Raw genomic sequence first — 25,883 nt, 5'->3', positions numbered from 1 at the left:
ACAGGATAGAGGCTCTAGACTCCTTTCTTCACACCACCGATGGAATCCCAACCACTTCGGCCTGTAACCGGCTGTGGTGGGTCCTGCTCTTGCTGCCTGGATAGTCTGAATAACCTTGTCAGACAGTCCAACCCGTCTCAGCCGGTCCTTCTCAGGAGCCAAGCCTGGAGAGGTTGTCCCAGAGTGGGTAACGACCCTATTGCACCTGCTTCCTGAGACAAAGCCCCCTAGACCTGAGGAACCGTCCAGGGCTGGCCCACCATTATCTGTGTCACATCCATATACCACGGAGCCGAGCTGCGACCTGGGGCTACCAGGATGACAGCCAATCGTTCTCGTCTCACCTAGGAGGGGTAAAATGAGACGCAGCGGTGGAAAGGCGTTAAGCAGTATCTTGGCCATGGCTCGTGTGCAAATGCGTCCACCCCCAAGGGTGGATTGTCCTGCCAAGCCAGGAAAAACCATAGGGTACAGTGGCTGTTGCGCCGGTTGGCGAACAGGTCCACCTCCGCTTTCCCGAACTGGGCCCAGATCTGCTTCACCACCTCCGGGTGAAACATCCATTCATCTGGCAGGGGCCCGCCTCTCGACATGAGGTCGGCCCCCCTGTTCTCCAGCCCCGGGATGTGGAGGGCCTTCAGAGACAACACATTCTCTGCTCAACAAGGCGGCGGAGCGGACTACGCCCTGCCTGTTGATGTATGCCACTGTGGTGCGGTTGTCGCTCCTCACCAGCACATGTTTGCCCTGTAGTAAGGGAAATTTCCACATTATTGACCGAGCTAACATGGGATTTCTCCGGCAATTGTATGACTATCCTCTCAATCAAATTGAGACGTCCACTTGGTATGCAAATTCACGCAAATTCTCCAGCCAGTGGCAGGTTACTCACAACGGGAAAGCATCCCTCCATGAACCTGAGCAGCTACTTGAAGATGTTATGGGCTGATGCTGGGCTTACAGGGGACATCACCTAAACCAGGGGTGGCCAACCAGTCAGAGATTAAGAGCCACATTTTGTCTATGTTACTGCAAAGAGCCACATCAAACACACAGTCACTGATACCGCTTGTTTCAGTTTTTTGTTTTCTGGAGACAAGATTTCAACCACGTCACTGATGCATTTTTGTGGCATTGGGATATATATTTTTTAAATCCTCTGGAGCAGAGAGAGGAGCTGTGGATTATTGTTATTGATTAATGCATCAGTGTTTCTTAGGGTCAAAAACAATAAACTCACAACTTAAAATGAAAGCGTTTAGTTTATTTAATAAAAGAGCACATGTTCAATGTGAAAAGTGACAGTAGTTATATATTATTTGCAATTTGGTGCTATATATTTATATATATATATATATATATATATATATATATATATATATCTATATATATATTTAAATATATATATATTTAAAAAAAATATATATATATTATTTAAACACTTTCAATTTCAGGGGGGGGCGCGGGGCTCAGTTGGCGGAGCGCAGCGCCCCTCCAAGACAATGGTAAGGGAAACACTGGATAATGTTTAATCAACGATAGGTTTCCCCCCCCCCCCCCCTCAAAGGTGATTGGTTCACTGCATCGCAGATATTATTGTGATTGGCTCTTGGGCCACATCAAAATTAGACGCGCTGTCATCCTCTCATACTGACACCACACATACACACGTAGAGCTGGGACGAAAGTAACATGGGACGAAAATAACAGAGAGATTTTATCCAACCCCACACAACTTTGACCGGCCAAATTACGTCAGAATTACCAGCATTCAATACCTACTAAATATCAGGTTTAACTGTCAGGAGCAGTGTTGTCACGATACCAACATTTTGGTTTCGATACCAAGACAAGAATTCCGATTATTTTTCGAAACAGTCTTAAATGTAATTATTGTGCTTTATTTCACACCAGAACCATAACTATAACACAAACTTTTAAACAATGAGAACAATAAATAAAATAAATGACAAGAATTTGTATTAAATAAAATTCAAAACATTTCTTACAGACAGGCCTCGTGGTGTCCGTCGGCTTGCCCTCACTGTCAGAGGTATAGCTAAAATACATCAAAATTTCGCTTCTGGCGTCTTTTTTGTCAACAAGCCGAGGCGCAACAGCAGTTGCACTCCCACTTGCAGGCATGCTTCTCGTTTTCTCACATGCTCTGGCAGCTAGCGCGTGCACGAGAGAGGGGAGGGACTTAGAGCGTGCTTGAGAGGGGCGGGACTGTAGGCACGGCTGCTGCAGTGCAGGGAGTGGAAGCAGAGCGCTGAACACACACGCCTCTTATTAAAACAGCGCTTTCTCACCGGAGTACTTTCCCCCGTCATTCTTAAAGTACCATACTAATGAAACGGAGGAATAGTAACGTTTTTAACGGCAGGGTATCGCGGTATACCTTTCAAGTATCGGTACACCGTGCAACACTAGTCAGGAGTCAGTGTCTCTCCCCCAAACTCACACATATAAAATTCGATATGAACTGAAGAGCCGCATGAAACTAGGCAAAGAGCCGCATGCGGATCGAGAGCCGCGGGTTGGCCACCCCTGACCTACACCGTCCTGCGCACTGCCCTCTGTGACAATATGAGTTGAATACACACTATTGTCTGTTGTGGGGGGGTTGCATGTGAACATTTACCTGTAACTAATTGGGCTTGTTCTTTACAGATCAAGCAGTACCACGATCCAGCAAGCAGTGCAATTCTCGCCAGGTTTATGTGCCACGACACATCCACGGCTGATAGATTCTACATAAATATGCCAGGAATACAGGAGGCATTGCGCATCCGCACCATGTTCAGGGACTCAGTGGTTGCGGCGCATGAGGTGCAAATAAAAGAAGTAGCAGCAGCAGAAGCCACAGGTTTACCATCATCAGATGGGGATACCTTCGAAGAGGGCTCAGGGGCTGAGAGCAGCATCAGCAGCAGCCTTGCACCCATCCCCTGCGACTCCAGCAATCCCTCGTCTACGTGAGACAAGGATGAGTTACCTGATGGGTCGTTGGAGCGGGAGCGGGAGTGGAATCGGAAGGCAGAGACGGCATCGGTACCGGTTGACGACTCTGACTCAGAGGGGACTGAAGACAGTGAGCCAGACAGTGACAGTTCTGAGGAGGGGGCAGAAGCCATAGACTCAACCTGTTTGGCCAAGTGCACGCTCAAAATGAGTTCCCTAAATAAGACCCTGGGCCACCATTGATCTTGGGACTATGTATACTGTGTATACTCTATTTATTTTGTTAACATTTGAATAAATATATTGTTATAATTAAATACTTGGTCCTACTTGTAAAAAACACCAACACTTGCACACAAATTACATTTCAGTTGGTACCGGATGATGAGAGTGGAGACTCTGGAAAAAAACTCTGTTTCCCCCCACCCCCACCTTAAGGTTCCCAGGGGCAGCTAAAGTGCCACTTTCAATCAGCACCAGGGAGGCGCTCTCCTTGGTGCTGAACCCTGTGAGGAGTGCTCAAGTGTTGGCGGAGGAGGTGTAAGGCAAGAGGAGGTTGGAAAAAAGTGAAAGTGTGTGAACCTCCGGCCCAGAAGGGGTGGTGGTACCAATAAGAAGGCCACATTTGGATGCTGAGGGGTGGGCATCAAAGCACCACAAAATCCACCCCCTTTTAGTATTACCAGGGGCATGAGGTTCTAGCGGGTGTGGATGGAGGGGTTTAGTCCGAAGGGGGATGCTTAAGTGCGGGTCCCAGGGCCGTCATGGTGCACATGGTTATGGATGTGTGGTGGTGGTGGTGCCAATAAGAAGGCCACATTTGGATGCTGAGGGGCGGGCATCAAAGCACCACAAAATCCACCCCCTTTCAGCATTACCAGGGGCAAGTGCACATGTTAGGGAGACATGCTGGAGGTCCTTAGTCCGTCCAGTGATGCACTCATTCCCTATTTAAGACACTTTCTCTGACATTTGGAACACCTTTCCTGCCTTGTCAAGTGATTTATTGTAGCCTGCTTCATGTCCAATTAATGGACTTTAATTTGCATTGTATATGTCCCTGTATTGTACAATGTTGTACAATACAGAAACATATACAATACAAAAGAATGGGTCTGAATTATTCTGTCTTCTTGGGAACCAGGAAGTACATGGAGCAAAGCCCATTTTCCCTATCCCGAGAGTGCACAACAGATCAGTGTTGTAGTCAAGTCACCAATTCACAAGTCCAAGTCACTCTCGAGTCACCACTCTTCGAGTCCGAGTCCAAGTCTGAGTCACCTAGGGGAGTCGTAGTCGAGTCCAAGTCCAAGTCCGAGTCACCCAAGGAGCGTCCGAGTCGAGTCAGAGTCGAGTCAGAGTCGAGTCATCATTACCTGTGTTCGACCCCGAGCCCAAGTCTGAGTCACCTAAGGAGTGTCCGAGTCGAGTCCGAGTCAACATTACCTGTGTTCGAGTCTGAGTCCAAGTCTGAGTCACAAGTCTTGATGTATTAATCTTCGTGGATATATGTGTTGAAATGTGGCTGCTCTTCTACATTGCTTTTATCCTGTCATGTTATACTAATCTGTCTATTGAAGCAAGTTTGGCTACAATTTTTGTAATAGTACTATACAAATATAAAGCTTATTAATAATATTAATATTATTATTATTATTATTATTATTATTGTAAATTACCTTTAATATGTCTAACTATATTTAAAATGAGTTACCTTTTAGAGAAGTGATTATATTTGTATGTTTTTTATAAATCGAACAACAGAAAAATAATCGTTAGATTAGTCGACTAATCAATGAAATAATCGCTCGATTAATCGTTTTCAAAATAATCATTTCCCCCCAGCACTAATGTTAGGTAGCATGTGCTTTTGTATTATCGGCTGATTCTTTATTTATTGATTAGATCACGTCACTCTGATGATAGTGTTCAAGACAGCCTATATGTCTGAACTCGATCCTTAGAGTAATGTGTTACGGAGCCTTCTCTTCAATATTATTTCCATAACGAGCATTTTGCGCTGCTCTTCTCCAATGTGGAAGCAGAATGTGTGAAAGCATACAGCAGGATGCGGGGTGTGTCTGAGACATCTATAGACTGGAATAGCGGGGCCCAGTACGTGAACTCGCCTCGCATGTGCACACGCCAGGATAGAGGACATCAGACTCCAGACAAAACGTACTCGAGTCCAAGTCGGAGCGTCGATGTACAAGTCGAGTCCGAGTCATCGTGGGGGGGAAAATTCATGAGTCCGAGTCCAAGTCATCGTAAGCGAGAATTCACAAGTCTGAGTCAGACACAGCCTGTTTTTGCAACAGGTGAGATTGGTGAGATTCACACCTGTCTGGATTTTGGAGTTCCTCTCGGTGTGTTATCCCCTGCCTGATGCTAGCTCTCTGCCTTCCAATTCCTTTTATGAAACCACATGCATCGGTGTGGTCTGTTTGGAGTCAACACTTGCTTCTGCCCCAGCTCCTGCTCCTGTCCAGGAGCCGTTCTCTGGAACTCGTCTTGCTTTTGGAGGTCCACAAAGCCTCCAAACGGCTCCTAAAAGAAGGAGTCGCAAGGCCAGGCTAGCAGCCCGAGCCCCAAGAGCCATAGTTCCGGCCCAAGTTCTGGCCCCAGCAGCCATGGTTCCGGCCCCAGTTCTGGCCCCAGCAGCCATGGTTCCAGAACCAGTTCCGGCCCCAGAAGCCATGGTCCCAGACCCAGTTCTGGCCCCAGCGGTCATGGTTCCGGCCCTGGTTCCGGCCACAGCAGCCATGGTTCTGGCCCCAGCAGCGATGGTTCCAGACCCAGTTCTGGCTCCGGCAGCCATGGCCCCGGCCCCAGTTCCGGCCCCAGCGGCCATGGTTCTAGACCCAGCTTTGGCCCCAGCTGCCATAGTCCCATATCTAGTCCCTACTCAATTCCTTTCTCAAGTCCATTCTCTAGTCCCATCTCTAGTTCCTTCTCCAGTTCCTCATTTAGTCAGTTCTCTAGTCCCTTCTCAAGACCCAACTCTAGTCCCATCTCAAGTTCCCTCTCGAGTCCCCTCTCCAGTTTCTTCTCAAGTCCCCTCTCAAGTCCTCTCTCGAGTCCCCTCTCGAGTCCCCTCTCGAGTTCCCTCTCCAGTCCCTACTCAAGTCCCTACTTAAGTCCCAACTCAAGTCCCTACTGAAGTGCCGTTGGAGGTTCCGCTGGGGGTCCTGCCAACTCCATGTCCTGTCCCGTTAGGGGTCCCGCCGACTACTCTTCTGCCGGGGGTCCTGCCAACCCTATGTCCTATTCTGTTGGAAGTTCCGCTGGGGGTCCTGCCAGCTCCATGTCCAGTCCCATTGGAGGTCCCGCCGACTACTCTCCTGCCGGGGGTCCTGCCAATCCTATGTCCTGTCCCGTTGGGGGTCCCGCCGACTACTCTCCTGCCGGGGGTCCTGCCAATCCTATGTCCTGTCCTGTTGGGGTTCCCGCCGACAACTCTTCAGCCGGGGATCCTGCCAACCCCTTGTCCTGTTCCTTTGGAGGCCCCGCCATCACCTGTCTCGCCCGGGGTCCTGCCAACTCCTGGTCAATTTCCGTGGGGGATCCTGCCGAAGCCTGTCCCACCGGCTCCGGTTCCTGTTCGGCCGACACCGGGTCCTGCGCGGCCTCCGGAGATGTCTGGTCTTCGACCTCGAGCCCGGCCCCCTGAGAGCCGCATTCTTCGCCCTCGAGCCCAACCCCCTGAGAGCCACGGTCTTCGCCCTCGAGCCCGGCCTCCTGAGTGCCGCGATCTTCGCCCTCGGGCCCGGCTCGCTCACTCTTCCTGCCGCTACCTTCGCCCTCATGCTTGGCCCCCTGAGTTCGCCCGCTGTGGCCTTCGCCCCACCTTGGACTCTGCCTTGCCCCCGGGCCATCCGCCCGAGATCCCTTCCGGGTCCTCCACTGTGCTCCTCGGCTGTCAGCCCAAAATCCCATCCTCCTGACCCCCTCCACCCACCCTGATGGCCTAGTGAGTTTTTTTCCTGGGGCAAAACGCAACATCTTGCAAGAAACAACGTCTGAGGGCTTCTTAACCTTTAACAAACTATGAATGTGCTATACCCACTTAACGGGAAGAAACTCAGCTATCAGACAATATTAACCATTTATACCCCTTTTAGAAGTGAAGTTATAGTAATTTGTTCTGGGAATGTCATTTTCGAGCGTGAGGCCTGAAAAACAGGCTCGGGCTTAACTGGTTAACTGGTTAGATGTACTTTCCGATCATCTTATGTGATTGACTGAACACTTTTTACTGTGGTCTTTCGAGACAAAGCATTGCATGCATTCATACAGTGTATGTATATAAAATATTTACACCCTTGAAAAATGTTATATTTTTCTTCTGGTGGGGATGTAAATAACCTTATTATATGACTCGTAAAATCTACATCATCTTCAAACTTGTTGAAGTGGCTTTCTTGATGTTTAGATAAAAATTATCCTTTAAATAATTATGTTCGAACTTGGATAGTGAAGACATAAATGCTAAAAAAAAAAAATGCTGCTTCAGTAGGTTTTTAGTTCATAGTCCCAGTTAAAGCTCTGTAAGTTTGTATGGGTCAAAAGCCTTGATCACATCCTGACCCCTACCCAGTCTTCACCCTTTTTTACCATGAGCTTTGGGTTCATTTCTGGACTTTATTTAGCTGTAGAATCTGATTTGACCTTACCATTTGCATATGGGTTGACAGTCTTCTTATTTGTCATTACCCGGGCTGTTGCATTGTTGACCTACGGTAGATAAAACAGGTCCATGAGTTATGATACTTATGAGTTACCAGTAAGTGCTACAATAAATCCGCATGCATAGATAGGCCCAATGTTGTAAACAAAGAATATCATTTGTATGTTTTCAGAATTGCATTCAGAAACACTTGATCACACATTCAAAACGAATCAGTTATCTATCTAATTTGCATAGGTTTTATTTTTCTGACATATTACCGGCATGCTCTCCCCAAATGTAGTGAGATTACAATAACTTACAGACAAAAGTAAAGAAACAACAGATGCACTTAGCAAAATGACATTTTTTAAACCCAAAGATTCATGTGTTGGGGGCGGGGGAGAAGGAGAAAAAAACGGACAAAGAAAATGTCATTGGGGGAGGGGAGAAGGCAATATGTTGGGAGCATTACGCAACATCCAGTCAACCTCAAGTGGTGAGAAGAACTGTTGTGACCAAAGCAACACGGAGCATTCACACTCAGACAACAGTCTCTCTAAGTGATTGCAAGAATCAATATTAAGATCAAAACAACCAAAGAAATAGATGTACTCAAATAAATAAGTCAATCAACCAATCAAATCATTCCAAATTCAAACAACAGCTAACGGGGAAAAATAAAATGAGGGTCCATTGCCTTCCAAAGTAAAGGAAAATAAATGAATAAATGGGTTTCCAACAATCTCAGATAGATGTGCAAACAAAGTCAAATCTCAGTCAGTATTGCTCGCACACGCAGCTTCAGAAGAACACTTAGTGAATGGGCACTCACGCCGACACGCAAGAACATATGTATGTCAATATACAGCATCAACTCAACCACAATTCAAAAATAAATGTCATGTGAGTTTCAGCATTGCAAACGTTCCAAAGAGAGAGGAAGAGAGAGGAAATGCTGGCAGAACGGCTCGTTGGCCCACACTTACCATTCCCAAACCTCTTGGCCCCGCACACTTGTTTGTGTACTGTTACCGATTTAACTGTGTTGGATGGGGCCCTAAACAAGCTACCGTTAGAAGTATGGTGGGGGAGGAGGGGGTGAGAAAGGAATAAGCAGCATCTTACTCATGTGGCCAAGAAAACTTTACAATCATTCCACTGCACAAACGTCTCTTTCACCTCTCTCAGTAAAAGCTGTCAGCCGGTCTCTGAAAGCATAACTGACCCTTTAGCTTTGTGTGAACCTGTTGTGTAAGCGGGTCTGTGTTAATCTCAGAATATTATTCAGACCTACTAATTGACCTATCAGAAGCTATTGAGTCTATGCAAGTTTCCACCTGGATCAGCAAGGTCTTACCTCTACTAACTTCTGGGGAACCAGGTTAAATCAAGTTCTGCTTTAAGGTATGATTGAACACTCACGCCTAGGTAGGGCCACACCTCATTACAGATACCAGATCCTACGGGATTGCTTTAACAGATTTACAACATTGTCTGCCTTAAAACAGCAGTCGATTGAACCTGGTTCTCCAGAAGTTAGTACAAGTAAGACCCTGCCGATCCAGTTATACTCAATAGCTTCTGATAGATCAATTAGTAGGTCTGATTAATAGTCAGAGATGAATATAGGTCCACCAAGGCAACAATCTTTATATTGATTGATTAGCCAAACACTGATTGTGTCATGGTTGGGGAAAACTAAGACCCAAATGCAGAATGAGGAGGAAATTGGTTTCAAAAGGAAACAAAAGGTGAGCTTTATTCAACAAAAGCTAAACAAAAACAAGAATCCAAAAACAGGTACCAGGTAGCATCCAATACAAAGGTGACAGAGACCAACATGAAGGGGAACAGGAACGACAAAATAACGAACCAACACTGAACACAGGAAGAGACAAGACTAAATACAGAGAGGGGTAATCACAAGATGAGAAACAGCCGTGCAGGGGAGGAGAAACACAAGGGCGACAGGTGAACACAATCAGACAATTAGACACCAGGGAAACTAACGACAGGGGAAAAACAAAGAAGAAGGACCAGACAATATACAAGGAGGAAAAACACCCATAACCAGACATACAAAACTGGCCGGGCTCGAGGGTGAAGACCGCGGCTCTCAGGGGGCCGGGCTCGAGGGCGAAGACCAGACAGCTCCGGAGGCCGAGAAGGATCCGGAGCCGGTGGGACAGGCTTCGGCAGGATCCCCACCGAAGAGGACCAGGAGTTGGCAGGACCCCCGGCGAGACAGGTGATGGCGGGGCCTCCAACGGAACAGGACAAGGGGTTGGCAGGAACCCCGGCAGAAGAATTGTCGGCGGGACCCCCAGAGGAACAGGACATATGATTGGCAGGACCCCCGGCAGGAGAGTAGTAATTGGCGGGACCTCCAACGGGACTGGACATGGAGCTGGCAGGACCCTCAGCGGAACCTCCAACGGCACAGGACATAGGGCTGGCAGGACCCCCGGCAGAAGAGTAGTCAGCGGGACCCCCAACGGGACAGGACATAGGGTTGGCCGGACCCCCGGCAGAAGAGTGGTCAGCGGGACCCCCAATGGGAACGGACATGGAGTTGGCAGGACCTCCAGCGGAACCTCCAACGGCACGGACATAGGATTGGCAGGACCCCCGGCAGAAGAGTAGTTGGCGGGACCTCCAACGGCAAAGGACATAGGGTTGGCAGGACCCCCGGCAGAAGAGTAGTCGGCGGGGCCCCCAACGGGACAGGACATGGAGTTGGCAGGACCCCCAGCGGAACCTCCAACGGACCAGGACATTGGGTATGGACTTGAGACGTGAATCGAGAGGGGACTTGAGAGGAGACTCGAGAGGAGACTCGAGAGGGGACTAGAGAGGGGACTTGAGAGGGGACTGGAGAAGGGACTGGAGAAGGGACTAGAGGAGCGACTAGAGGAGGGACTATGGCTGCTGAGGCCGGAACTGGAGCCGGAACCATGGCCGGAACCATGGCTGCTGGGGCCAGAACTGGGGCCGGAACCATGGCCGCTGGGGCCAGAACTGGGGCCGGAACTGGGTCTGGAACCATGGCTGTGTGGGCCGGTTCTGGAGCCGGGACCATGGCTGGGTGGGCCGGTTCTGGAGCCGGAACCATGGCCGCTGGGTAAGGAACTGGAACACGGAACCATGGCTGTGTGGGATGGTACTGGAGTACAAAGTGTGGCTTTTGGGGCTCGGGCTGCTAGCCTGGACCTGCGGCTCCTTCTCTTAGGAGCCTTTTGGAGGCTCCGTGGACCTCCAAAAGCCAGACGAGTACCAGAGAACGGCTCCTGGACAGGAGCAGGAACTGGGGAAGAACCAGGGGTTGAATCCAGATGGAACTAGGGTTGGTAACCGAAACTCGGTTCCAGATGAGAACCGATAAGAAAATGCCGGGTACCAGGTACCCATACAAAATAAACAATTTCGGTTCTGCTTAACGGTTCCTAAACGCGGTAGACCCTGTATTCCACCGGGTCCGTCTATGCCGCGGGTCCGTCTGCGCGGCGGTGATCCGGTGGAATACAGAGTAAGGGCGGACTGGCCATCTGTGTGTTCTGGAGAATCACAGAACGGCCGGTCGTCAGCGTGCCGTTGACGGCCGGCTCGGTACGCTGACAGCCGGCACCGCCCTTATTTTTTTTAAACGGCATCATGTAAGTTGCGGCGACAGAGGTCCACAGTTTCCCCGCAGCGAGGCTCCCCCCACCCTCCCGTAGACAGTTCACTTGCTCAGTCACTTCATAACACAAAAGATGGGTCGCGGTAAACGCTCTAAAGTGAGGCTCCACTACACTAAAAAAATGAAAAAGACAGGGCACAGTGTAATGCCTGTTAATAGCTTGCCACAGGCATAGCTCAGTTAAAATAAAGCACAGCTATTGTGCAATACATTTGTATTGCATGTATATTTTTTATTTATAAAAATTTCAGTTAAAGCTTAAAAGAATAAAGATATTTTTGCTCTCTAAACGTTTGACCTCTTTCTTTTACAATTTTGGAATCGAAACGGGGAATCGATAAGAACCGGAATCGATAAGCAGAACCGGAATCGGAATCGGAATCGATACATTTCAAATGATACCCATCCCTAGATGGAACACACAGGCAGGGAGCTAGCATGTATGGGGCTAGCAGGCCGGGAAATAGGCTTGACCTCAAAGCTACCAAAACAGTCCTCCACACACTCGGGTAGCAACTCCCTCAACCAGGGCCTTGAGGTTACCTCCTGGCGTGCCGCAGAAAAAACTGACTCTAATGGTAGAAGGGGTTTAGGCCTATAGCATTAGGGTGTAGGGTATACCTTGCACAGACTGATGGTTTGATGATTAATTCAGCTTGAGATACCTGCTTCCCAGTAAGGGAGGTGCTGTAGAAACTTTGAATGCTATTTGTTAGCTTAATATGTTTGGCTGTAGTCACTACCTCAAGTGAGGAATATGTCGGGTTTTAAAGTGAAGATCAAATGATCGATACACTGTAACAGGTCTGCATGGTGAAAAGGAAGCTGAGAGCTCTTTATTTACATCTCAACCTACATTCCCAACCTCATGGTCATATACAGCCATATAGATGAAGATATTGTATCAATAGGTACTAGGGGTGAGACTGATCCAATCTAATATTGGTATCTGGGTTCCTAATCTCACAAAATATAATCATTGCATAATGGGTAACGTTTTGGACGACCAATATACACACACTATGTAATAATGGTGGAGAATGATCTTTGGCTGTGTTGCTACAGCTGCAAAGAAGGTATTTGAATTGTTTCTATATATAGACCTGCAAATTCAGGTATGGGATAGGAACCCAAAAATAGTGGAATGATGCATCTTCTCGAGGTACAGTTGCAGATATTGCCTTGTATAAAAGATATGGAAGATTGCAACTGCACTGTGATAAATGGACAGAGTTATGCTTGAAGGCTGGTGGTGTCTGCTCTTATTTTTCTTAAGGTACAAAAGACATTGAAATAGCCATTCAATGTCAAACAGGAAGATTAAATGTGGTCTCTTAAACATAAGATCTCTAGCATCTCAAGCAATATTGGTAAATGATTTAATATCAGATTATAATATAAATAGATGCTGTCTCACTGAAACTTGGTTGAGACATGAAGAATATGTCAGCATAAATGAGGCCACTCCACCCAGCCATATCAATACTCATATTGCCCGAGGCACGGGCCGAGGAGGTGGAGTTGCAGCAATCTTTGACTCAAGTTCACTTATCAATACTAAACAAAAATTTAATTATACCTCCTTTGAAAGCCTCGTTTTTAGTCTTACGCATCCGACCTGGAAAACTTTGCAGCCAATCTTATTTGTTACAGTGTACCGTGCACCAGGTCCTTATTCAGAATTCTTATCAGAATTCTCTGAGTTTTTATCAACTTTGGTACTTAAAACAGATAAAGTAATTATCGTAGGTGACTTTAATATTCATGTTGACGATGATAAAAATAGCCTTACTGTTGCATTTAACTCTATATTAGATTCTGTTGGTTTCTGTCAGAGTATAAATAAACCAACCCACTGCTATAATCACACTCTCGACCTTGTTCTGACTTATTGTATTGAAATTGAGCAACTATTAGTCGAACCGCATAATCCTGCTTCATCCGACCATTTCTTAGTAACTTTTGAAGTACTGTTACTAGACTACAAAGCATTAGTCAAAAGCTCCTGCAGCAGAAACCTATCTGTTAGTGCTATAGCCAAATTTAAGGAAGAGATTCCACCAATACTTAATTTGATAGCATGTAAGGGAGGAAACTTATACAAAATGTACACCACCCTAAATTGATCATGTTGTTGATAGTGCTACAGATGCGCTGCGAAAAACATTAGACTCTGTTGCTCCTTTGAAAAATAAGAAAATAAAACAACATAGATAAGCTCCATGGCATAATGCCGAAACCCGCAAAATAAAGCAAAAGTCGAGACAATTTGAAAGGATATGGCGTTCCACTAAACTTGAAGATTCTCATTTAATTTGGCATATTACTCTCAATTAATATAAGAAAGCACTGCGTAAAGTGAGAGCAGCCTACTACTCTTCATTAATAGATGAGAATAAGAATAATGCAAGATTTCTTTTCAGCACTGTCGCAAGGCTGACAGAGCCACAGCTCGACTGAGCCTTCTATTCCCATAGCACTCAGTAGTAATGATTTTATGTGCTTTTTTAATGATAAAATTGTTACTCTTAGAAACAAAATCAATGACCTCTTGCCTTTGACCAGTATAGTATTATCAACAGCTCCCGGAAACGTAAGTTCTAATATTACACTAGATAGTAAACTATAATGCTTTTCAGCCATAAACCTTGAACAATTAAATTCAATGATTCTCTCTTCTAAACCATCAACGTGTATCTTAGACCCGATTCCAACTAAGCTGTTAAAAGAAGTTTTTCCATTAATTAGCACTTCTTTATTACATATTGTGAATATGTCTTTATTATCAGGCTATGTTCCACAATCATTCAAAGTAGCAGTGATAAAACCGCTTCTTAAAAAGCACAACCTCGATCCAGAGGTTTTAGCCAACTATAGACCTATTTCTAATCTTCCGTTCCTCTCAAAAATTCTTGAGAAAGCAGTCGCAAAACAGCTGTGTGATTACTTAAAAAACTATGATTTATTTGAAGATTTTCAGTCTGTCTTTAGAACACAACATAGCACAGAGACAGCTCTGGTTAAAGTCAGAAATGACATTCTAATAGCCTCAGACAAGGGACTTGTTTCTATTCTTGTCTTGCTCGATCTTAGTGCTGCATTTGATACTATCGACCATGATATCCTATTGCAAAGACTAGAGCAATTAGTTGGCATACAGGGAACTGCTTTAGGCTGGTTTAGGTCCTATCTATCTAAACGCTCTCAGTTTGTACGTATCAACGATGAATCTTCCATGCAAACCAAAGTTAGCCATGGAGTGCCACAGGGCTCAGTGCTTGGACCTATTTTGTTCACACTATATATGCTTCTGTTAGGCAATATTATAAGGAATCATTCTGTAAACTTTCATTGTTATGCGGATGATACTCAACTATATTTATCAATCAAGCCTGATGAAATTAATCATCTAAATAAAATTCAAAACTGCCTCAAGTACTTAAAAACGCGGATGACCTTAAAATGTTTTATGTTAAACACGACCAAAACTGAAGTTATTGTACTTGGCCCGAAGAATCTACGAAACAAATTATCTAAAGATATACTAACTATGGATGGCATTAATTTGGCCTCCAGTGACACTGTAAGGAGTCTTGGTGTTATATTTGATCAGGATTTATCCTTTAACACCCACATAAAATCAATTTCAAGGACCGCCTACTTCCATCTACGTAACATTGTAAAAATCAGGCATATCTTGCCTCAAAACGATGCAGAGAAACTAGTCCATGCATTTGTTACTTCAAGGCTGGATTATTGTAACTCATTATTATCAGGGTGTACCAAGAAGTCAGTCAAGTCGCTTCAACTGATTCAAAATGCTGCAGCTCGTGTACTCACCAGAGTTAGGAAAAGGGACCACATTACTCCTGTTCTGGCTGCCTTACACTGGCTCCCTATAGAACACAGGATAGAATTTAAAATTCTTCTTCTCGCCTACAAAGCCCTTAATGGGCAGGCGCCATCTTAACTTAAAGCACTCATTATACCCTACTGTCCTACTAGGGCATTGCGTTCCAAGAATGCAGGGTTGTTGGTTGTTCCTAGAGTCTCTAAAAGTACAATGGGAGCCAGAGCCTTTTCTTATCAAGCTCCACTTTTGTGGAATCAGCTTCCAGTTTGTGTTCGCGCGGCAGACACCCTATCTGTTTTTAAGAGTGCGCTTAAGACCTTCCTTTTTGATAAAGCTTATAGTTAGGGCTGATTAGATTCAGCCCCTATTTTTGCTGATATAGGCTTAGTTTGTCGGGGGACATCTTACTTCTTCCTTCTCTCTGTCTATACCTGTGTACTCTCATGTTCCGATTAACCCAGCTTCCCCAAATGTCTTTCTTTTTGGTGTCTATATACGCCGGGATCCGGAGTCATGGATGATCCTGCGGTCCTGTGTCATGGATCGCGAGTCCTGGATCTTGAGTCCTGGATGGATATCCTCGTGGATTCATCTTCCTATTATACACACATGAATTTCCAAACATTTGGACTACCTATGTTGCAAATGTATTATCTTTTCAATTTACACACGGCATCTATTGCACGTCTGTCCGTCCTGGGAGAGGGATCCCTCTTTTGTTGCTCTCCCTGAGGTTTCTCCCATTTTCCCTTTAAACTGTGGGTTTTCTCTGGAAGTTTTCCCTTGTACGATGTGAGGGTCTAAGGACAGAGGGTGTCATATTGTCATACTGATATTCTTTACAAACTGTGAAGTCCACTGAGACAAATGTAACATTTGTGATATTGGGCTATATAAATAAACATTGATTGATTGATTGATTGATTGATTGATTGATTGATTGATTGATTGATTGATTGATTGATTGATTCAGTATTTATCTGTAAACCTTGCCTGTCTCTCAAGTTCTTAAGTACTTCCTCTGTCCGTGGATAAGCAAAATTGGATTTCTGCGGGAAAGCTTCTTTCATCAATAAACATAGAAAATATTGGCCAAAATAAGTTTTTAATTCCTGGTCGTGTCGACTTTCAGACTTAAACCTTTGGTCAAGCCAATTGCCTCAGCTGTACAAAAACAAGGAAAACAGGAAAAGGGAAAACAAATGTAAAGAAACTAATAATAAAACAAGCAAGGTCTTAATCATACCATCATGTTGTTCTATATAATATGTGGATATTATTTGTGTTTGGTAAATGAAAATGCACAAGGAAAGGGAGGCGATACGGCTTGGATGGCTTGAAGTGGGATGTGGCAGTCGTCAGTCAAACGCTCACACACAAATACACAAACACACACATACACACACACACACACACACACAGGGAAAAGGGGGATAGGGAGAAGGAAGAAGTATTTGAGAACATGCACCTCTATTTTACGGCCTTCTACCACGGTTCCGTGTAATTTCTCTCTGGCCCTGTCGGCGTCCACGCTATGTTCGAACGTTACGAACCCAAAACCCTGCATGCAGGACAGAGAGAGGCAAGAACAACATGCACATTATATTTCACATGTGATACTCGTCATTACAGTGAACAACCTCCTGATTCAATAAATAAGCACAGTGGATCACACAAGTATCTCTTCAGAATGCTATATTAATCAATATACAATATTATTACAAGTCTGTGCAAAAATGCAAATCATTGATAAGAGGAGACAGACCCTTTAAAAAGCCCTGCCCCTTAGATTCTTTAATACATAGTGGTACAGTGATGACATACATTTTTAGGCTGACCAGGAAGTTAGCATCGAAAGGCAAGACCCTAGACAAAAAGCAATGGAATTTTTCATTGGACTTTGGAATATTGCAGAAAATAACATCTCTGAGAAACACACGTTAATCATACTTTTTTTGAAGCATTAATGCAATCGCCAGAATTAAAGTCATAATTAAGGCTATAGACAGTCTACGACCTTATCACCTCTGCTAAGCTTGGTTCATTCACAAATGGTGTATTTAATGACATAATTTATGGACAAATAATGAATATCTCTAAAGCGTGTTTTAACCACAGATATTATTTCAGACATCTGACCAAATGAAAATGAAAGTGTTCAAATGCTGACTCACTTATGGGTTTCAGGACTAAGTCCTGCACCAATATATACCTGTAGACGACATGGTTACATACGATTTCTGGTTGTACGGGTGCGACATCAGTATTGCCATTCTTAGTCAGAGAACATTGATTTTGTTGGCCGTAATTTAACTTTGAGTAGTTGGCTGGATCCTTTTAAAGTGGTAACCTTTCTAATGGGTTTTCAATTTGCACCCAAGTGCTACAAAAATGATAGCATGCTAAAAGAATGAGGCTAAACCTGAGTGTTCTAGGGAACATATCAAGTTTGTTTGTTGTTTTTGTGGTCTATGTTTGCAGACGCAAGCTCAAACTCTGTAAGTGTATACTGTGTATGCAGTGGATGTTCAAGTCTGGAATGGGGTTTTACTAATGCTAACATTGCATTGCATACTGCAGCTAGTATAACACCCCAGGCAAACCATTCCTTGCAGGTGATTAGAAGATACAACCCTCCCAACTTTGATATGTATTATCGCTCTCACTAGAGCCCCATACACTGCTTTGTCATATTCAGAAATGCAAAGCTTGACAGCCTGTCGTTTTTGTTGCAATGGTTGACCATGGCTGTTGGGAGCTAAAACCTTGTGAACGGCCATTTTAATTCATATAGAACATAAGTCAGTAAAAATGTATAAGCGAACAATGAAAAATGGAATACTGTCTGTAAGACATTTTATTCACAATGGTTAGTGATTCGAACTGAAGCCTCACAATCTGTTTCCCCTTTCATTAACTGCACTGTCCCGTCTCAAGTGGTTAATAACATGCATACATGTCTGCTTTCATAGCAGAGGTCTATGATTATTGCATAATGTAGATAAATATAAATTATACACTGCAATATTCCCATGTTGGCAATGTAGTTGGGAAAAAAGATTTGTCTAAAGAAGTACAAGAGAGTAAATCAAATGCACCAAAAATAATGGCATGGCATCAGCAAAGATAATACAAAAGATGACACTGATAATCAAACGTATAGCACACAAGATATGAACATAAAAACATATATAATATTCTGAAAGGAAGTGACAGACATAAGTCTATGAAAGAAGGAATTTCTTCTAAGGAGGATATTTCAATAAAACACTACTCAACACTAATATTAGCTTTTGGGTTTAAAAAGTGAGGTTTTTTATAGAGAATTATAAAGAACATTTGAGCTAACACAAAGAATCAGAGCCAACAGTGTTACTTCGCTGTGCCAATTATTCTGGACCACAACAAAATCATTTTTAAACATGCTAACACAAAAAACACCATGTACCTTAGAACCTCGCTCGTTGAAGATGATTTCCACATCTAAGATTTTGCCAAATTGCTGTGAAGACAAACAATAGAAAAAACTCTCAGTGATTGATTTATATTGTTGTGGTCCAACAGAACATTTAAACCCAACCATTTTTTATTTCTGTTTTTTGTTTGAATACAAATGTAAAACATCAACATTAACATTGAATGAATTTCATTCAGTACTCACGCCGAACATTTGCCTGAGGTCTGGGTCTCTGAACCTGAAGGGGATGTTGGATACATGCAGTCTCTTGGGCTGGGCCTTGCTGTCGGAGCTTTCAGGGACTGTCTGTGATGAAGGCTGACTGTCTGTCTGAGCGGCTTCATCTGTCTGCTGGGAACACAGAACAAAGGACAATGAAGGAAAGGAAACATGTACGATGGCCCTTCCAGTATCTTTGTAGTTTATCTGACAAGAAAATAGCATGTATATTTTATAATAATCTAACATTGAACTTCAGTTATTTGTTCACAGGTAGGAGCTGACTTTGTGTTTCAGCAGATGTTTCAGTCCTAATTCAATTTTTCTTTTTTACCTTGTGTCAGTGGGAATGTGTCCCATTGAGCAGATTGAAAGCTGCTTCCCTTATTCACATTTTTGAAAATGTATTTATTATTTTCACTTACAATTAGTGTTTATGTCAGTAGGGCCTTCGACTGTGAGCCGTAGGGTCACCGGTTCAAGTCCCCGAACAGACCTAAATATGGAGTATTTAGGTCCCCCCTCCCGGGCCATGGTGCCCTTGAGCAAGCGACCGGACGCCCTAAAGCGTTCCCTAAAACTGTTATTGCATGATGATTTCTTACACTAAAGCAGATTACACCACTCAGAGATCTACGTTGGACTCTGACTGGATGATCTATCAGGTCAGCCACCTCTCATCACATAAGCCATAGAGACCTCTTCCAGAAGTCTAACCCTGCCCATGCATGTGACCCAAATAGTTACTCATGATTTACAAGAGATGATCCTGACCTTTTTTCCAGCATCAGGCCAACTTAAAACTTCCACATAGCAAATATCTGATGAGCAGATTGTGATAACATGTACAGAGCACAATGCTCCCCAGAGGGTGAACCATTTTGAATGTATTCAGGCTAATTTCTGCTGCTTGGCCCTAAAGGTGAACTCAATAAGTAACCTCACACCAAAACCACTTTTCTCACATAGTCAATGGTGTTATATTTTTCTCGATAAAAACAAGAGATTCTGTATTCTAGATCAGAAAATAATCTATGGAAAATCTGTGGATTAGGCTTTAACACTCTGCTAAAGAACATGAATGTTTAAGAGCACCACTCTTTCATTCATACTGACTGCCACAGAAAACCATGTAATACCCTCATCTGAAATTCAGAGAACCGTGCTTACGTACGTAACTCTGATTGCAGGTTGCAATTTGAAACAAGGGGGAGGTTTGAAAGCACATGCAATTTTCACACATTTATAAAACACATTTCTCTTTAATATCAGATTGGTTCTCTTATTAAACACTTCAGCACAAACACATTATGAAACCTCATGGATCCTTAGAGCCCATAAATGATGAAGGAGTTATATTTGGTGCATGAGACGAAAATAATCTGAAGTTAGTTAAATATGCAAACACACAAAAACAAAACATCCTCAGTGTCAGCAGCAGTCTGTTTGTCCTTTAGCTCTCAGTGTGAGGGATATCAATGGCTGATACACACATGAGAGGACTTCAGTCTCCTGGTAAATTCAAGCGTGTGTGTTAAAACATGTGTCTGCGTGTGTTGCTGGCTTCGGAACAAACTAGTCTTGTTCATTGATTAACATACAATATTAAATTGGTTATAAAGTAATCCTATACAAAACACCCAAAACTGGCCTAAATATTTTAGAAGCAACACCTGACAGTCAAAACACCTAAACTGTGGTATAACTGGACGGAGGGGGGGGGGGGGGGGGGATGTCTAATGGTTGTCTTTCTATTGTTGTTTAGTCTGAATAATGATTCTGGTGAAGATGGAGTCTGCTGCTTTTGCAACGTGTAAAATACCTAAAGACAATGGTTTCCAAATCTCCTGTCTTTTTTTTCTTTTCGCTCACGAACAATCCCAGGCTTCAGGCCGGCTAAAAATACTCTCTGTGTGTGTGTGTGTGTGTGTGTGTGTGTGTGTGTGTGTGTGTGTGTGTGTGTGTGTGTGTGTGTGTGTGTGTGTGTGTGTGTGTGTGTGTGTGTGTGTGTGTGTGTGTGTGTGTGTGTGTGTGTGTGTGTGTGTGTGTTTGTGTGGGTGTGTTCACTTGAAAATAAGCAGCATAAGGTCAGCAGACTGCAAGTCTTCCATGCAATGCCCAGGTATACACCGGCACATATGGAGTGCACACACACTGCAGTGATCACCATCTGTGCAGCGACGTCCGCCTGCACTTGCAACGCAGAAATAAAACCAACAGCATCTCATCTTTTTGGCACCAGAAATCCGAAACATGAGGTGAATCGAGGCTGAATATAGCAGGTTTGCTGGAGTTATCAAACAAAGATGATTTCTAACATCAGGTTCTCACAAGAGACAATGAAATGTAATCTGGAGAACAATGGACATGTGTTTTATCTCTAGAACCAGTTTTACGAAACAGAAGTAAGGGAGGAAATCAGAAAGGAAACCAAATAGCACATGGAAATCAGCCTTGCTAAAAAGCACTTAAACACTGCTATGTTATTCATACATAAGCAGTGTTGGGAGAAGTACTCAGATCCTATACTTAAGTAAAAGTATGAATACCATGGTATTAAATACTAACAAATTACATCGTATTTGTTTACCTCTGTAAAGTGTCTTTGAGCACCCGATAAAGCCTTAGATAAATACAATGTATTATTATTATTTGTAATAAATTACAAAAAGTGAATTACTCATTCTGCACAATGGCCCATTTGAGAATAATAAAAAGTACAGAAGTATTCTCCTTTGAGTTCAATATGTTAATTTGGACAAAGTGACATTTTGACAATGTTGCAATCCCTTCTGTAGCTGTTGAGATGTTTGATTGGGGAAGCGAAGGCTTCAGACGAGATGAAAAGTGAGAAAAATGGCCAAAAAAAAGGGATTTATCTGGTTACCATGCATATCTTTAGTAACCACGGCAAACCAGTTACCATAATTCAGCCTGGACCCATAGGGTGACTGACCGAGGGACATCACTTCAGATCCAAAACCAGCTGGAAAAATATTTCAGATGTCCCTTATGAAGCATGAAGGTTTTCAGCAATGTCACGGTGATCTGCCCATTAAATCAAGGTACTGTATGTGTGAAAAGTTGAGATTTTTGGTCCAAAAGGAAAGTGGCTGATTCTTTGGGGAGAATGTCTCAGCAATGTATAAATTGCATCCAATGGCAATTATTCCATTGCATTCCCTCACTGTGGAATTATGCAGATCTATAATAACACCAGGAAGGGCAAAAATAAAATGTTCTAAGGAGAGTATCAGATGCCAAAAAAAGGATTGCTCATTACTTTCTTTCCCCTCACGCTTTGCTCCCCTCTCCCCCTTATCTCCTCTTTGTTTTCAACGATGGGCGACTCATCGTGTCTGGATGAACTTGAACATATAAACAAGGCAGGTTTGATTGCAACTTCATAAAAATCCTGTTCTTCCCCCTCTACCACCCCCCTTTTCTTTTACTGCACACATGTGGGGCTCACAATGAGGTTAACGTTGCTCAATAAACACTGACAAGATGAGGTAATTCTTCTTGGATACATAGCACACACACACACACACACACACACACACACACACACACACACACACACACACACACACACACACACACACACACACACACACACACACACACACACACACACACACACACTCACACACACACGCACACACACACACACACACACACACATACACACACACACACACACACACATACACACACACACACACACACACACACACACACACACACACACACACACTCACATTACTGAGAGAGATAGACTTTCCACCTCCAGCCACAATACGTAAATAGTGGCAAATCAGTCCATTCACAACTATTTATAATTTGTTGCAATCCCTTTCTAATTTTATTTTCACTTTTTCAAGACATTTGCAATGCAGAAAACACATTGTTATCATACATTTGTTTGCTCACCAAATTGTATTGGTGTGCATTTGTATACGCTGTTTGTGTGAGGATCTACAGTGCTTCCTCCTTCTGTTCCCCTTTTTTTGTGTTTTTTTGTGTTTGTTTGTCTGTCTGTGTGTCTGTCTTCCTGGCTGGGCGTGGCTGACCTACTTTCGATTCCTGCCAACTCATCCCCTCAGCTGTTGCTCGTCACTCTGATTCATCTACTTACTTACTACCTTCACTTGCTTAAATACCCGGTTTTCGTCATCCAGTATTCACCAGTTCGTTGTCTCACCACAGTGGTAATACGTCTTGGTATTTAGCTCTTAGCAAAACTTAATCTCAGTGTTCCTGTAAATCCTCAACTTATTCTCTCTCTGTTCAGAATCCATCTGCCTACTCCTCTGCCTGCCACGTCCGGCCACCAACCCCTCGACTGTGTTCCTCCTTGCTTCCACGCACACCTGCCCCAGCCTGCTTGCTCTTGTCAGCTATGGATCCCCGGCTCACCTCGCCTGTGTTACTCCGTGCATCTCCGCACACCTGCTCCAGCCTGCTCGCTCTTGCAAACTCTGGATCCCTGGCTTCAGACCTCCGCTCCACCTCCGGAGAAACTCCCTGGCCCTGGACATTGTGAATACCTATTCCTTCAGCTGTTCAGTATAACCGGTTTGGGAAATAAAGCCTTTTGCTTAATAAAGTTCAGTCTCCTCTCGGAGAGCTTAACAGTACGAACTGGTCATGAACCTCTCTGACACTGGATCGGATCACTCCGCTGTTCAGCACGCCCTGTCTCATCAGGGAAACCTTCTGGGTCAACATGAGCAGCTAATCAGAGCTTTAGTTGACAGCAATCAGTCCATGCCACATCACATCACAAATCTTGCAGCCCATATTTCAACCCTGACGTCTTCTGCTGCAATTCCTCCACCCTCCAATCTCCTTCAGGAATCCACTCCATGTCGGGATTTCCCCATCTCCGACCCAGAGCCTTCCACGGAGAGGTGGAAAAATGCAGAGGATTTATTTTTCAATGCAACAAGGTATTTCGCCAGCGCCCCTTGTCCTTTTCTTCTGATGTGACTAAAATTAACTATGTGTTAACTATGCTTCGTGGCAAAGCATTAACCTGGGCCGAAGCATTGAGTTCTTCTGTGGATTACGACACTCTTTTTTTCTAAACATTTGTCCACTGTTTTTGATCACCCCGACTACCCTGGCTCAGCTGCAAACCGTCTGCTAAATTTGCAACAGGGGACTCGAACCGTTGCAGATTAATCTATCGATTTTGCACACTGGCGGCAGAGGCCCGATGGGACGAGGCAGTGTTTGTTAGGGGGTTGAAGGATCAACTGAAGGATGAGCTGGCTGCAAGAGATGAGCCTGCTGACCTCCAATCTCCTTGGTGTCTCGTCTCGACAGCCGGCTACGGGAATGCCGTGCAGAGCAAACGCTGCGTTCTCCTTTTTCTCTGCCTAGTAAGTTAAACAACTCATCCAATTATGCTCCCTCTGTATCCAGACCGTCTGGCTTCACCTCGCCACCTCACCTCACCTCAGCTAAGGAGGAAGCAATGCAGTTGGGACGAGCCTGACTATCTCCTGAGGAGCGCCTTCGACGTCAGAGGTCTGGAGAGTGCCTGTATTGTGGGAAATTGGGGCATTTCCTTGCTGGTTGTCCTGTCCGCCCAAACGTTGGGGCTCGTCAGTGAATTTAGGGGTCCTGACGAGCCCACATCCAACACCAATTGTAGCCCCAATCTTGCGCCATTTTGTCTTTCCTGCCAGACTCTGTGCTAACACTCAGACCTTGCCCCTCACTGCCCTCATTGACTCTGGAGCAGAGGACAGTTTTGTGGACTTAGAGCTAGCCAAGCAGCTGGGTCTCAAGTTGGATACCTTACTGGATCCGATGACTGCTTATGCCCTAAATGGTCATTTCAAGAGTCACCCAGCAGACACAACCTGTAACCCTGATTATTTCTGGAAATCACAGAGAAGTAATTCAACTTAAGGTCATTTCCGCCCCTGCTACCCCTTTGGTTCTTGGTTACCCATGGCTTCTCACCCAAAATCCACATATTCTTTGGGCTGGAGGAAGAATCATTGAAGGGAATCAGTTGTGCCACCTTAACTGTTTACAGTCTGCTGTGCCTCCCATCCCTGTTAACCATATGCCTGCTCCATGTGTCTCAGCTGATGTTGACTTATATGGTGTTCCTGACATTTACCACAACCTGAGTGGGGCCTTCAACAGGGATAAAGCTCTCTCTCTCCCACCTCATCGTCCCTATGATTGTCCCATCGATCTGCTTCCTGGGGCTCCTTTACCAACCAGCAGACTCTATAATCTGTCCCGGCCAGAGAGAGAAGCCATGGAGAAATACATCAGTGACTCCCTTGCTTCAGGTATTATTCGTCCTTCTTCCTCCCCTCTGGGTGCTGGGTTTTTCTTCGTGGACAAGAAGGATAAATCACTACGACCCTGTATTGACTTTTAGGGGTTAAATAACATCACAGTACCCACTTCCCCTGATAGACTCTGCTTTTGAGCCTCTCAAAGGTGCCACCATCTTCTCTAAACTCGACCTCAGAAATGCATACCACCTGGTTTGAATTCGCCAAGGAGATGAGTGGAAGACCCCCCTTGGTCACTTTAAATATCTTGTCATGCCCTTTGGACTCTCTAATGCTCCAGCTGTTTTCCAGGCCCTTGTAAATTATGTCCTGTGAGATTTCCTCAACCGGTTCGTTTTTGTGTACATTGACGACATTTTGATCTTTTCCAAGAGCCTGGAGGAACACCAGAACCACGTCAGTCAGGTTCTACAGAGGCTGCTTGAGGACAAACTGTTCGTCAAAGCTGAGAAATGTGAGTTTCACCAGGAACGGCTCAGTTTCCTTGGATACATCATCAGGCAAGGCAAATTGGAGGCAGATCCAGGAAAGATTCAAGTTGTCACTGAGTGGCCAGTTCCCACAACTCAGAAGGAGTTGCAGAGGTTCCTGGGATTTACCAACTTCTATCGCCGGTTCATCAGGAACTATAGCAAGGTGGCAGCTCCACTCTCCAGTCTCACTTCTATCAAAGTCAAGTTTTCCTGGACCACTGATGCTAACAATGCCTTTCTTCA

At 44.5% G+C, this 25,883-nt stretch overlaps 1 protein-coding gene across 1 annotated transcript in view; it reads right to left on the bottom strand.

Annotated features, from left to right (window-relative positions):
• LOC307027117 (RNA binding protein fox-1 homolog 1-like) overlaps window positions 1-23,572 on the bottom strand; it is a gene marked incomplete at both ends in the record, with an annotated part of 52,056 nt that extends 28,484 nt beyond the window's left edge. Inside the window, 6 exon segments of the mRNA XM_079695310.1 lie at window positions 7,638-7,698; window positions 16,634-16,726; window positions 18,614-18,667; window positions 18,827-18,973; window positions 23,180-23,374; window positions 23,483-23,572. Of these exon segments, the coding sequence (XP_079551436.1) occupies window positions 7,638-7,698; window positions 16,634-16,726; window positions 18,614-18,667; window positions 18,827-18,973; window positions 23,180-23,374; window positions 23,483-23,572 (640 nt within the window).
• Window positions 23,573-25,883: the final 2,311 nt, after the last annotated feature.

The sequence above is a fragment of the Notothenia rossii genome (assembly GCF_949606895.1).
Source record: "Notothenia rossii genome assembly, contig: scaffold_108, whole genome shotgun sequence".
NCBI classification, from domain to species: Eukaryota; Metazoa; Chordata; class Actinopteri; order Perciformes; family Nototheniidae; genus Notothenia; species Notothenia rossii.
The sequence above is the reverse complement of the archived record's forward strand: the minus strand, read 5'-3'. Positions and strand labels throughout refer to the sequence as shown.